At 32.5% G+C, this 15,947-nt stretch overlaps 1 protein-coding gene across 11 annotated transcripts in view; it reads right to left on the bottom strand.

Annotated features, from left to right (window-relative positions):
• Positions 1-15,947, bottom strand: part of Camta (Calmodulin-binding transcription activator) — a 995,933-nt gene that overhangs the window by 490,744 nt on the left and 489,242 nt on the right. The window contains exons 1-2 of one of the 11 annotated variants that reach the window (XM_074173290.1): positions 14,580-14,753; positions 3,054-3,397 (exon numbers count right to left, since the gene is read on the bottom strand). The exons of the other annotated variants lie outside the window; for them this stretch is intronic. Of the exons in view, the coding sequence (XP_074029391.1) occupies positions 3,054-3,087 (34 nt within the window). The 5' untranslated portion in view covers positions 3,088-3,397; positions 14,580-14,753. Of the gene's footprint in view, positions 1-3,053; positions 3,398-14,579; positions 14,754-15,947 lie in introns of those variants that run through there. 11 annotated transcript variants of the gene reach the window in all.

The raw sequence follows: 15,947 nt of genomic DNA, 5'->3' as shown, positions 1-15,947 counted from the left end.
AGTCAGCTGATATACTCCTGATATATCCGTCACCGAAGTTTTGTCTTTATTGTTTTTAATAAATTTACTTAGACTTTTATTCGTTCTGTAAGCTTCGTTTACGAATTCTTTCTTTAAAAAAACGGGCAATATTTTAGGTTGTTGACCCAAATATGACAAGGTCCCCTATAACTGACGTTATAGCATTTTGAATTTGGGTAGGCCTGGTCCATGGCTTACTTTTATTTTTTGTTTGAAAGAATGGAGTCTATAATATCTACCTCATAACCGTTGTTTACCGCGATTTTTTTAACAAACTCTCTGGAAATTCATCTCAAACAATGGAATATTCAATAGTCAAACTTTATGCTGGTAAAGGTGTGTGGAGGAATTATGTATGAGAATGTCCGTTTAAGATGGTTTGGGGAAAATTGCAAATATATGTTTATTGTTAATTTCCGTAATGGTTAAGTCAAAGTAATTTATTGAATTATTTACCTCCCTTTCAGTGGTGAATTTTATTGACGGGTGGATGTTTGTTGAGCATCTAGTTTGGAACTGAATAATACATAAAAGGGAAGTCAACCTTTTTATGACATTATTAATCGTGGTAATGTCACAAATATTCGACATGAAGGTTGTTGTGTGGCTCAAAATTGAAGTTGACATCTTTCCTCAATTTTTTCAGCATCAATATGAAACCACTACACCACTAAAATACTGTCGATTGTTCTAATTATATCTCAAATTCGATGTTGTAATTTTTGAAATCATGGTTTTCGTTTTCATAATGTTTAAAATTAGGTCAAACAGTTAAACATTGTAATCATTTAATCATTATAACCAATATATTATAAAAACACGAAGGGGTCGAAAACATTCGAACTTTGTTTATTGTTTCTCAAACAATTACGAAACTAATGACAAGTGATACACCACCATCATCATCATACTGTTTGGGCTTTCCCAATAGTACATTCCTGTCTTCAGTTTCAAATGCTCCCATAAAAATAGAATAATATTATGAATATCTTTCATCAGACATATGATTTGAGTTTGTGAAGAATACATTGCAGAAAAAGAAGTTTCATATGAGTGATTTATTGTAACAGAAAATAATTTTCATGAAGTTTGTACTTTGTTTTCGAAAATATATTGATACTATACATTATATTGTTTTCAGTATTTTTGAATTCCATTTCTATTATAATTGATTATCCAATATAACCAAAATTGACATTTAACATTAGATGAGAGCACTGAAAAGCTGACTTTCGACAAGGTGGAGAAGTATCAACTGCTAATATTTAAAATGAAAAGTACTTTGGCATTTGTCATCCAAGAAGATATGCTGTTGAGAATAGAAATTCAAACACAATAACGAATGTTTGTAGACTGGTCGGAGAGAATCATTTCCACATGATTCACTCATTCCGTTGGATTCGTTATTGTATTGTTATTAATGTCAATCTGAGTTCGACAAATGATGGAGTTTTTGTTTTGAAAACATCATCAAACATTATGAGATCATCTTAGTAATTGTTATATGAAATTGATATAAATTAATGTTAGATACTACGTGCACAATAACATAGAGTATTGATAATTATATTTTCAGTTGGTTATCAAATGAATTGATACGAATACACAAACTCATTAGATTTCATTATGACGTTTCTGTATTGCATATAGTTGAATAACAATAAAATATTGGTGATATATTCTGAACAACGTCATCTTTGTTGAATTTCTAATTATTTTGAGTTTTGTTGACATATTTATTCCTATAATTGAAAAGGTCACATTTTCAGGAATGACTAATTTAATAAAGTTTTTGGCTTTCTTTCCTAAATATTAATTGCTTCAATACACATAGAAAGTTGAAATACCTAGATTGAGATTGCAACTCAACTAAACAGCGAACACAATTCCATTCCTATAGAGACATCACTTCGAATCATACCAAGTGATCTAGTTCAAGACGAAAATTTGGACGATAGAAGAAGGTTAGCCAATGGAGTACTAATGGAATCACATGATGCCGTGTTCGGAACTGTTATATCGAATAGAGGGGCGAATTCTTCACCCAAGTCGAGGGACTGCCAAAGGGATCGTCAATTGCACCAGTAAATACTAGCTGTTGAAGAAGCCCTCACGAAATTCATAGTATGGGACCATTTTTGCGGCACCTTAAGAGCACCTTAACAACTGATACGAGACAGTATTTGGATTATGACTCTACCATTGTACCAAGAGAGGAATCGTTAAGACCCCATTAGATCGTGCATTCAAGACTCTATAACATGAAGAAAAGTCTGAAAAGATCTTCAGCAGAATATTCACTCTGAAAAACTGGTGGAACACGCTTTGAATAGAAGACAATAAAAGACCTGCAAAATAAACCCAACCGGTTCTATCTCCTCCTTATGTGGGAAGAGGGTAAGAAGAATTGTGTCTAAGTAAAGCATTAGAACTTGGTTTGAAATTCGGGAACACCAGCAATTTGGTAAGAGTGGAGCATGTTTGGACTCATTAACATAACATCAAGTGTCGCCCTGAGCTCAAATCATGCACAGGAAGAAAATTGTTTTGAGAGTAAGTCCACAGAAGCAATCATTTTACCAAGAACGTATTCAGCTAGGCAAGTGTGGAAATACGTGATATATAAAATATTTAATTACTCGGGAACTCGGAAAAACAGTCCACGTTGCACTGAACAGGGAACCGAGAGGAGAAAGCGTCCAAGAGACCTACAAATAGTCTCACGTATCAGAAATAGACCATTGCAGTTATCACCTGAAGATGATTGTTATTACTGACAGTCAAAACGTCGTAGTAAGTTGGTTTGAAATTCAGGCCATAATAATTTGTTTTCTTGACAAATTAGGATTCTTATAAATGATTTATTATGATTGTTTGACAGCTAATCCGAATATTTAGTTCTATTATATAATCATAAGATTCCATTCATTTATTCTTCCATAGATTACAAATATATTAACACCTTCGTAAACAATAGTCCAAACTTTCTTCATGAAACATAATCAATCAGTTTTGAACAATAATCTACTTACTTGCATTCAGAGGAATCGCAGAATGGGTCGGCATAGTGGCGATGTGATGATGAGTGTTCTGCGCATGCCTGCCCTGGTAGCCGAGAACAGGCCCATGATGGTAGAGCACATGGTGGCCGTGCCCACCATTGTGGTGCTGCCTGTACCCCGCCACTGTGTTCGATAAACGTCACTTCTTAATCTGTGCCGACATATTGTTCGAAGCTTCTGCCGAATACGTCAGATTTGAAACAACGCTGATCTGTATCGGGGCGATTATTTTTTTCAATATATATTTTCCCAGCTATCGATGGATTCGCTTATGTACTTAGGTGATTGGTAATCGATTTTGCGATAGTCTAGTTCTGGAGATTAGAAAGTTACCGAGATTTATTTTGTGAGAATCACAACCACCCAAAACACAGTTTTTTAGCTTTTCTCCCTGTTGATATCTCGGAGATGGCGATACTTGAAATGCTGATTAAATTAGAGAGATGTTATCTGATTGGAAGAACAATGAAAATCTTTGTGTGTTTCTTCTTATGGTGGTTGATAATAATCTACCATAGTCAATATGAAACATTGAATGAGTACATGTGTTAAAATGTAAATTCAATCTGAAAAAACTTTTTTGTTTAATATGACTTTCCTAGAATAACGTATGAAATAACCCATTATATCAAATATAATTTGTTTTTAGAAGCAATAATGGTTAGTTTGAGAGCATACCAATATAATAAAATGTTAACTAGTAATATTAGTAATCTTAAAAGTAGATGACCTCTTTTTTTAAGATTTCATAAAGAAATAAGCCGTGTATTTTGTAAGTGTAGATGTGAAAACCCTAAATATTGTAAAATAATGAGAACGTTACACAAGAACCAATTATCACCCCAATTTCGGCCACCTGTAAACTATAATAATCATACCACGCCGGCTATGCCATACTAAGAAACTGCCGACGTTCAGTAACTTTTTAGTTTTTATGCCATTGGAATTAACTTCGTATAGACTATATTTATACCATAAATTTACATACACAACAAATATGGCGATTTTATTTCATTGTCAACTATGAAAACTTCAAACTTATTTGCTGAAAAACATTAAAAATTAACATGCATGCTCCATGAAAATTAGTTTTCGAAACAAAATTAAATTTTTCTAAGATATTCCAAGTTCACGTATTTTCTTCGAGTTCTTGGTACGAATGATATTGGTTTCTACTTTTCAAAGACATATCTGAAGGGAATTGTATGACCTGACTCTGATAATGTTTTTCTCCGAAGAGAAACATTGGAAAATACATATGTTGTGAATAATTACTGAATTGTCTTGATAGTGGCTAGTGAAATTGATGAAAAAATAGACATTTTTACTGAAACAAAGTTGATGATGAAACCCAATTAACGAAATTTTGCATTGAAAATTGGTTCATACTTAATTATATAGCAAACATGAAACAACACAAAAAGTTCCTTCGCCTTATGTTCATGTAATTCGAATAGAAGAAATTAGATGATACAAATGAAATCCAACAATTTTAGTTCGAAATCAGGCAACTTCTGGTCTAATTTACCCCACCTTTTCTACTATCAGCTGAAAAACAGTCAGTATATATCTGGGGAGTAGGCAGATTGAGGCCCCGGCGTCAAGACACATCAATTTCTTGAAAATTGGTATCATTTACTTAGTAAACAGCAGTAAATAGGAAACCAAGGAACTAATTTGATATATTCTGGTATTTTATTTGAAAATTTAACATATTTTTTGAAACATATATCAAAGAAAATTTTACAATATCCAGAAAATCGATTATATTCGAAAAATTGATAACCTATAGAATCATATTCATCATATAGAAACTGTTTTCACAGTTCCACAGGGTGGAATTTAACATCCACTTATGCAATAATAAAAAATTTTACCAACTCAAACTTTCCAAACAATTTAAAATCCTTGGCCAGAGGTCACTATGAAATTCGAACTATCCGGAGACAAACTTCATACACATTCATTAGCGTTATTAATGCGCGAACGAACAATGAAACTCATATATTAATGAAACTGTAACTTGGCGATAAGCTGTACAGATATTTCGAAAAACGCATGAAAACGCTAATGGATACGTTGAGTCGCGAATGCCGGAATACATTGTTGGATATTTCTACATGAAGAAGTTCTGTTGCAAAAGCCTAGAACTCAAAAACGGTGGAAATTCAGAGAAATAAACTTTTTAAATCCATTACTCGAATCATAAGATAATTTTTTCGGCTTGATTTTCAGTTTTTCCTGTGTTATAGCTTAACAAGAGAACAAAGTCAGATGAATTTGATTATCCTAAATATTATGGATATCACGTCTATTATCACACTTCAGGTGGCCTATTATCTTTCGAAAACTATTATGACCTAGTTTTCCGGACCATCTGAAGGGTTGGCCAGGGGTACAAAATCGTTAAAAATGCATCTCATAAAAAGTTGCCGTTGAGGCATGTTGATCCTTGTGATCGAATCAAGTGCTAGAAATTACACGTAGAAGGTACGACCTCGTTAATCTCCATATTTGAAAATTGAGGGTCGTCATTCGTATGAAACGATGTTTGCTCAACAGAAAAACCCAACCTTTTTCTTACCTTCGAAAATTTCCAGACCGTCGGAGGAAGTGAAAATATAATATAATTTTTATATTGGAAAATCAACTTTGTACAATAAAAACTGAATTTGTACATTTAGAATAATAGGACCTGTTATTTTTAGATTCACGACCGAGTTTCATAGGCCATCTATGAGTGAAAATTTAGTGGAAAAAATAAAAAATCTCTATCTATAAGTGTTGATGTTAGTTATGTTTATGCTGCTGAATAAAATATATCAATCTTTCACGATTAAAAAATGTACGAAGTCATTATCCAACTATATGATTTTTGTATATTTCCAACATATTTCCATACTTGAAAAATTGAATTTGGAACCTCTGAAAACACATTTTCAAGTCTGATGATGCTAACTTGGTTAGCGAAACGGGCGTCAAGAGACAACATGTTTACATTGGTAACATATCTCAATCTGAAAAATATACAAAGTTAGCTTTTTATGATACGATTTTTACTTTTTCCGACGGCTCGGAAAATAAGCATAAGCATATGATAATAGCCGATCAATAAGCATATTATATTGGAGGATGGTAGATGTTGAAAAATAAATAATTTTTCTCTCAGTGTACATTGTTAATGTGGCCATCGTCACACCAGTAATTCTCAAAGCCATACCAACTTAAGATACAGAAAAGTCATTTTGTAAAAATGTGTGGAAATGACATTGGTATTTATGAATAAAAATAATAATAATTGATTCAAACAAATAATCCATCACAATATCAAATACATAAAATTACATTGAGTTCATATTTCGATGAATATGAAGGCATAAAAGAAGGAAATTCAGGGCAATTCGTCTTCCACTTTTCTATCCAGTGAGGTACTATTTTTTAATTTTTTTCAGTAACATCTTAAAATTGATTTTATAGTAATGTGTTTGATTAGCAATAAATTGTAAAAGTGTATGTATCACCAACAAAAATGAAAGTAGTGATATGAATATTAGAATATTTGTTAACTAAATAGTACATGGAAATATATCATGTAGTTTTGAATTGACAAATATGAGATCATTATGTCAATAATTTGAGTTTGATTTTTTTTCGAATGTTGATGTTTCAGTTTTTTTCAATTCCAACTTTGTATAACTCCACAGCTACAACATTTATGATGAGAGGATGTTCTTTGAATTGACAAGACAAAATTTATGTTTTAATGTCCAGTTCTACTCGTATATAGGTACAAGACTGCTCTGCTTCAGCATTTTTGAAAGATAGGTAACTTTAGTTTTGTTTCAAAATTTTGTTAATGAATGTGCAGAAATGGAGCTCCCGTCCGCTCACCATATTCAGTTCAGATTAGTTGAAAAACATTGAAAAGAGCAGTTTCATCCTTTTTAAATTATATTATAGAATGAGTATTCAGAATATTTGAGAAATGAAAGGTGAGTTCGTTCAAATTTACAGCTTGTCTGTTAACACAGACAATATTCCTCGCATATAAGCAATAACATTCATTACTTGCACCTGTATGTTTAACAGTGTAATGAAATATTTGTACATTGTGTGAAGGTTTCGCTCTGCAGTATTTCTGCGGAAATGTAATCTTGAACATCTGAATATAATATTTGCATTTCTTATTATAAAACAAACATTCCTTGATTGCATACAGCTCTGGGTTGAAGTGAATTATATAATTAAATATTCATTATCGAAAAAAGATATTTTCCAACTTTCCTACTAAATGGGCCTTTTCGATAATTCCAATATATAATATAAATGAATTGATGAATCTAGCCGTTACTACGTGGTAGGAGATCATAATGAAAAGAGAAATGAAAATTTCTATCTTTTTTACCACTTATTTGTAACTAACGTTACTGCAGTTTCGTCCTATGGACATTCTCAAACTTATACAATAAACTAATAATGATTCATTACATTCGCCAATATATACCATTCAGGTATTTGATTGAGTATCTGAATTTACAGTTCACAATGCGGATGTGCCAATTTAAAAACCAGAGAGTAAATTAAATCGATTTTATCATTCAATAGGTTGCACCCGCAATGTTTATGTTGTGAATTTCCAAGGATTCTAAATAATTGAGTTGCAACCCTTCCTTGCATAGTGCAGAATTTCCGTATAGTTTAGATTCGGAAATTTTTGGTTGCATACCAAGGAATGGTTTGAAAACGTTGAATCATTTTTTCCTAGTCTGAAGGACCTTTCATGTTCAGCATACCGTTTTTGGAAATTTCGTCCGCATTGTCCCACATAAACATTATTACACTCCGGACACTTGAGCTTATAAACTCCAGATGTTTCCAACTTGTCAACCTTATCTTTGGCATTGAAAAGGAAATTAAATAACCTGGCATGTGGTCTGAATGCTACTTCCACATTGTTTTTTCTGAAGAAACCTGCGATTATTTCTGTTCTTTTTCCAAAATATGTTAGCGTTACCCATTTCTTGATTTCTAGTTGTTTGACCTGAGGATATATTAATCTGTAAGTGAATTTCCGGCTTTGTTTCCCGACTAAGTTCTGGACAGTATCTGCGTTGAAACTATTATTATGACCTATCTGCGTAATTGTATTAATTTCCCTAGCTAGATTGTCTTCAGACAAAGGTAGACAACATTAAATTGTAGGCTGCTAATTTATAACTGTCTGGATGGAAAGAATCGCTTGGGATGGTGATGTCTGTATAGCTAGGTTTTCTGAAAACATTGAACTCGAATTTATTCTGATTGTGTGTAATGGCCAGATTTAAGAAATTTATCTGTTTCTCTATTTATGTTTCGAGTGTGAACTGAATGTTGTTATTGAGATTGTTCATGAATGTCATAAATTGGTTCAGCTGTCGTGTAGTACCTCTGAAACAGGCAAGAATATCGTCTACATATCTGTACCAAAAATGAATATGTTTTTTACCCAGGTCGGAGTTTACTATAGTGGTCTCCAAGTTGTTCATAAATATGTCTGCCCCTAAGTCCACTTTTAGCAGACAGAAAAAACAATGTGAAAGTAGCATTCAGACCACATGCCAGGTTATCTCATTTCCTTTTCAATGCCAAAGATAAGGTCGACAAGTTGGAAAAATCAGGAGGTTATAAGCTTAAGTGTCCGGAGTGTAATATTGTTTATGTGGGACAATGCGGACGAAATTTAAAAAACAGGCATGCTGAACATGAAAGGTCCTTCAGACTAGGAAAAATGATTCGACGTTTTCAAACCAGTTCTTGGCATGCAACCACAAGTTTCCGAATCTAAACGATACGGAAATTCTGCACTATGCAATGAAGGGTTGCAAACTTAATTATTTAGAATCCTTGGAAATTCACAAGCATACAAGGATAAACATTGCGGGTGCAACCTGTTGAATGATCAAATCGATTTAATTTACTCTCCGGTTTTTAAATTGACACATCCGCATTGTGAACTGTAAATTCAGGTACTCAATCAAGTACTTAAATGGTATATACTGGCGAATGTAATGAATCATTGTAAGTTTATTGTATAAGTTTGAGAATGTCCATATAGGACGAAACTGCAGTTAACGTTAGTTACAAATAAATATGGTAAAAAACTTTTTCCTTTCTGGACAAGAAAATGAATATTCCGAAATAAATCTTCGAAACATTCATCTCTCCCAACATACCTTGACAGTAGGTTCTGGTGAATGCCTGCCAGAAAACAACTACTTATCCGGCTCATACCACGCTGAACATCGAATTATAACCGACAGATATGCAGAATACCCCACAGAGGTTAGTCTTGCAAATGTATCTCGTTCGGTATCGAGGTATCCAATATCTAACGTGGTATTAGCTAGGAAAGTAGTTGTTCTTCGGCTGGCATTTTCCAGGAGATATTGATGTTTCGATAAATTGATTGATGTAGCCGTAGTCACTACGTGGTAGGAGATCATTATTAATATTTTGAAATTTCATTTGAAAATATTTGTTTTCCTGTCTCTTTGTGCGAATGAAAAAAGGCTTTTGGAAACTCAACTGTTTGCTGTTTATTTTAGGAATATATAACTCTGATACAATCCACTTCATTTTCTAGATCAATTCTGTGAATCCTCTATGACATATGTCTTCATATTCGATACTTATCGGGAAATAATAAACATTTCCTCATCAATCTGCGATATTCACATATTTTCCCTGAATAAAATCATAACTGGGAACAACTAAAATGATTTGAGTTATTAGATATGAATTTTTATGCAAAATCACATGAATAAAGTTTGTGAACTGAAATAATATTACATATAAAAACAGCTCCTACTGTAATTTTGTTGGAAATGGATGTTTCAAGAGTTTACTAATGAAATTAATATCCAGAATTTAGCTTTTCTATTTAATATAAATCCAAAAAGGACACGGGATACCAGCAGAAAGGTTAATCATTAATAAAGATAACTGTTTCAGGTGAAATATTTGAACTTGTCGAATCCCTGATGAGGTGAGAACTGATATTTAAATGTGATAAATTGTGAAATATGTGGAATATTGAGAAATCATCAAAAAAACGAATGATTGAAAAAAAAAGAATACAACTTTCTCAGTCAGGTTCCGCAAAGTACTTATTCGGTGTTTTCTGGATCGTTATCCGTTATCTTTATCTGGATTAGCACCATACTTATGATCAAATAAGACAGATCATAAGGCAGCTCAATAATGGATACTGAAGTTACCGGAATTGAATCTCCTGGATTATTTCGAAGTTCTTGTTCATGAGAAGCCGGTCATGAATGAGAACGAATTAACTTATACTGAATTATAAAAAGTGACCACGTCTGGAACCGGATCTGGGCACTAACCAGTTTATTTTGTTGAAAAAATAACTAATAAACATTTTACAGTGAAAATGTTCAATAAATTGTATCGAATATCGTTAATATGGATTTTCCTCAAATATCGGCCAGCTTTTGAAAGGTACTGACACTCACAAAATAGTCAACTTCTGTAATAGGTCTTTGGGGACGTGGAAACAAGCGCTCCAGTCAGCCAAACCATTTTGAATTGACGCGTTATGCGTCAATTATGACTTTTTTGATCATTCATAATTAATAAGAATAACGCAGACCGATACCAGAAATAACAACTGTCATTCTAGATATATGAATAACTACCCACTCAAACATTCGGTAATTTTTTAAATAAAATTTTTCGATATTCATCATCCAATTTACGATAAAATCTCATTCTAACCTACTATAAACAGTTACAATTAAAACTAAATAGTTTTTCGGTCCGAACGATAAATATATTTTGAAACATAATATGAAAGTTTCTTGTTTATTTTCCAATAACAGAAAACAAACAATTTCATTATGGAGTATACACTTTATTTCCATAGCTGAAGTATAAATATTTGGCAAAATGCATCCACATGCCCCAAGTAAACAACGATATTGGTTATGCATCAGCTTTAATTCGTTTTTAAATGAAAACGCTATTGTAATATACACTATTTTATACGGGCTTGCATATTCATTCACATTTTTCGATATATATTTTTATATGAAACGATCTGCATAACATCATTATTTACTTTCAATTAATTTCGAATTTTCCTGTTCCTGACGAAAAAATTATCAACACATACCTAAAGGTTCACCCCAAATGTAAACAAAATGGTAATTTGGAAAAATAACGAATACCATTTTAGATACTGTAATAATATTAATCAGTTTGGAGCATAAATGTTAAGAGAACGTTGTGGAAAACAAACGAACCACTGAAAACGGCAGTGCACGTTTTATCGTGTGAATCTTCGACTAAACTGAAAATGCGGAGGAATTTTAAATTTATAACAAGTTTAATAACATAACTTTTTGTTTTTTTTTTTCATTCTGATGAGCGAAATTTTCCCAAACTCCTGACAGATTCCCAAGTAATAATAATTGATTATTCTTTTTGTGTTCGTAGCACTGTTGTATTTGATGTTGGGCATAATTTGAATGGGACAGCAGCGTTTCGACTTTTTTTATAAACTGCAAATCTTAAGGATTTTACAATAATCTCCTGAAACAGAATTCAGTATCATATTGTGTAAGTATTGAATCTTACAATAGTTTGTGATGAATTGTGAATGAAGAATATAATGAAGTTGTATTGGCAGCATAAGATGAAAATACAAGTATATGCTTTTTGAATGTATTGCCTGAAAAAAATACTTGAAAAAATGAACAAAAACAAGTATCATCACGTCAGTTGAAACTCCAGTGATAGTATCTCAATCACTTGATCAGGCACATTGGAAAAAGTTTGAATTTTTGTTTTGAAGAACTATTCTAGCATCAAAACAGATTCAACGAAAAAGCCAGTGCCCAAACCTGACGAAATTTTTCCAGCAATGTCAGACTGTCAATACCATCACATTGTACTCGCTATCTGATCTAATCAAAGTAATGAATGTCATCTGATAACCCTATACTCATACTTTTCATTCTAATACATTGATACTCTGGAAATTCAATTTGGAAGTTGAATTGTATTATAGTACAATTCCATAATAGAAGGCATAAAATTATCAGAAATATTATTGCATTGAAACAAAAACAATGTTGTCAAAGTTGTAACTCTATATATTTCATCATCATTTTTTCTCGTCTGTTTAGTATCTGTTTAGCAGTGGCTTACGGAAAGGCCACTGCAAAAGACAAATTGAGACAAAAACGTCCAACGTTACGATCGAATGCATTTTCCGCCTATCTTTCCGTAGAATAACTTTTTTCGAGATCAATTGCCTTAACACCAAAATGATATTTTTGCACTCGACGCGCGTTTCGCCAACAAAGTTAGCATCCTCAGAAGAATAGTGCAAAACCATCAGTTTGGTGTTAGGGCAATTGATCTCGAAAAAAGTTATTCAAGTTTCACACCAAAGGTTTCAATCTCATCGTTACCTTTCCGTAGTTCTCGATTTTCACCTAGTCAGAATAGAATTATTAGAATCAGACTGATTTAGAAGTCTCTTAATTGTACTTAGTTTCTATTGCAAATTGAGACATTTCAAAACACAAATTGATTCTAAACCCATATATTAATTTTCTCGAATTGAGAAAAAGTGAGAAAAAAGGTAAAAAGTTTCCTCTGTGCAGAATTGTCAAATCCTTCTATATTTATTGTGATGACGAATATTGATGGAGTTTAATCCCAAGAAAAAACCGTTATTTCAACACGTTGACACGTGTTTCGATCACCAAGTGATCACCTTCAAGAGGAAGATTTAACTAAACTGAAGTTTAATCTACAATCGCCAGTTTGAGTGAATATTGAATTAAAAGTATTTGAAATATTAATGAATTCAAGTGGGAGAAGGGGAGTAGCTACTGTGAATGACTCAGAAATAAGATATGATTGGGGTTTCAATAATAATTTTACCAGGATAATTTATTGACAGATTGAAAATTTTGATATAAATCCAAGGTAATCACAAAATATTCCAACCAGAATTCTACAAAATATCAGGTAGACATACTGATTTATCAATAATGAACTTTCCCGAAAATGAAAATGTGAGAAATGACAAAAAACCAAATCAAATATATAGGTGAATGAAGCTCCAATATAGACATATCAAATCATAAATATTAGGAAAATTTATGTGTGAATAGGTCTTCTCCCTGTATTGTCAGATATTATGGAATTTCATATTTATCATCGTCTAATTCACATCGTATGTATCAATTGTAGTACAGCCTAAAGCGTCTCTTTTTGGATTTGTGTCGCCCATGGAATTTATAGGTCGAAAGGAAATTTTTATGAACAGAATTACTGAAAATTTGATCATAATCTTTTTTTTACATTCGTTCAACCAGAGATTTCTTTTTGTAGACAAAAACAAAAAAAAAGTAAATGATATCATTCATAAGCAAGTCTGCATTTACAACTTTGAAAATACTCATTTATTGAAGTAATTCTAGTTTGCACTTTCGAATGAAAAGCACAATAAACACTAGTTGACAACCTATATTTTTATGAATATATGTATTCCATTCTCAATGAAATATGTACACATTAATAGCAATGGAGACAGAAATTTCATAACCCACGTATATCTATTGAAATGTTTCAATACCTTCTATAGATCTTGCAGTGCTCGTCATCACTGCTTTATCCACGATTCAAATAAAATTTTATGTCGTGAGTGGTAGTTGGACTACCAAGAAATTTGTTTATATTCACACTGACATTCTTTACATTATCTGCTAAAGTATATATAGGAGAGAAATATTTCGATCATGCTGAAAATTCTACGTACATTTTTTCTAGTTATCAGCAAATGGGGTGGTTGTAGCATTAACTTTCAAATTGGGAGATTTCAGAGATACACATTTTCTTTCTGTATTTGTCATCAGACCTGTAGAAGATTCAGTTTCTACAATGCTTAGTGGAAGAATACATAAAATAAAAGTATCTAGTTTGAGTTGTTCAGTGAATAAATAGTAGATGAGTATCTGAATTCAGTCTAATTGAATGTTACTAAAATTTTCAAATGCATTACCTTCCTTTTACTATGTTTTACTTTTCTATAACAATTGTATCCATGAATATTTGGCATGAATGATGACAAAGTGAAAAGAACTTAGATGAAAAGCAACACTTTCTTCATATTTTTTTTTTTTGGTAGCAAGCCAAAAACCTTTTTTCGCAAAAATTGAATTGAATGGTCATTTATTGCTGCTAGATGTTTATTTTTTGTCCCTTGGTTTCCTAGATAGAGCATAAAGAAATATTTATCATTATAATGATTTTTAAAATTGAAGACTTTTTGAGACCATTTTTGTCCAAGCAAACTGAGTGTGTCACTTCGAAAGTACAACTAGAATAATTGGTTTACTTGATACTGATGATTTTATATATATTAGTTTTATATTAGCCTGTGATGTCAAAATATTTCTATTCGAGTACAAACGAAAAAGATACCTTCTTAGAGGATATTGATGCGGGGAAAATATATACAAAAATATTCGCACTCGTCACCACAAGAAAAAAAAAACAACAGATTTGGAAACGAGCGAAAATCAGTGCACCACGAGACCGTACGATGCAATCGCGTGCGAGACGTCACGTGGAGAGAACAGACGTTGCCCAACCGACGACAGACGCGGTTGAATGACGACTAGCGTCGGTATGGGCTGGAAGGCGTCGAGACGCGTGCCTTCGGAGTTTGGGAGTGCGCGCGCACAATTACTTCCGGGTAAATATTCCCGAAATGTTGTCCTGACATTCGAAAGCTTTGACTCCGCCGACTTTGTGTTTCGGCCGGTGACATAATTCGGATTTTTTTCTTTGTTGTGTGTGTCACCGACATGGAATATTGAATTTTAAACGACTATTATTGAAAATGTTATTAGCAGTCGTGTGGGTACGGCTCAAAGAGTTGAGCACGAATGTATGATTCTCTTCCTTCCTGAAACATTTGAAATATGTTTGTGTGTGTGAAAAGTCTAGGTAATTTTTCAGTATGCGTGAATACCTTTCATGTATTTTTCACTTATCAATTATATTCCGTTCCTCATTGGATTTATCTATTTAAATATTGGTAGGTGGATGGTTTGACATTTACTTACATGCTCTTCAACCTCATATTAGTTTACCATAATTCTCATTTCTTTTTCAACTATATTATTATTCATTTGTCCGTTCTTTTTTTTTCGTAAATCGACGTTTCGCCATCACCTCAGTTGTTGGTATCTTTTATTCTGAAATATTTTTCTAATAACATTCTATATTAATAAAAGTTGGCAATATGGAAAAACAGAAAAGATTATGTTATTCGTAAATATATTTTTCACGGAAAAGTTTTGGAAATGATCCATCTTCAATTAGTTTTTTACTTTCACATTGGAAGAAGCAGAGCCATTTATAATAAATGGGTTTGACACTACCACATTATATTTTGATATCGTCTCGCAGTTTTTATTGACCCAGTCACTTTTTTTTATATTTCTCGAATAACAGTTCACATTATTAATGAGTTGCAATATTTGAATACACGAAGATTGTGTTCATTAGCAAATAAATTTTTGTATGGAACAATTTTGGAACGAATCCATCTTTAATTAGTTTTTTACTCTCTTGGGTGAATGAATGACATTAAAAATCGTAATTTGTGAATGAACTGTGTGTATTTTCTATAATGTTATCCAATTTGGTACTGAAGAGCCTTGGGGCAAGTGTCTTAAAACGAAACATCGGTGTATACCAGTTAGGGTGACAGTGTTCCATGTAAGTGCAATTTATTACCATTCATTTAAAGTTAAACTCATGTGAATGATATCTGATTTTTAT

Source organism: Leptinotarsa decemlineata, unplaced genomic scaffold, assembly GCF_025532065.1.
Source record: "Leptinotarsa decemlineata unplaced genomic scaffold, Ldec_3_MD MMD2_tig00000218_RagTag_RagTag, whole genome shotgun sequence".
Taxonomy (NCBI): Eukaryota; Metazoa; Arthropoda; class Insecta; order Coleoptera; family Chrysomelidae; genus Leptinotarsa; species Leptinotarsa decemlineata.
Note: the sequence above shows the minus strand (reverse complement) of the source record. Positions and strands in the feature narration are given on the sequence as shown.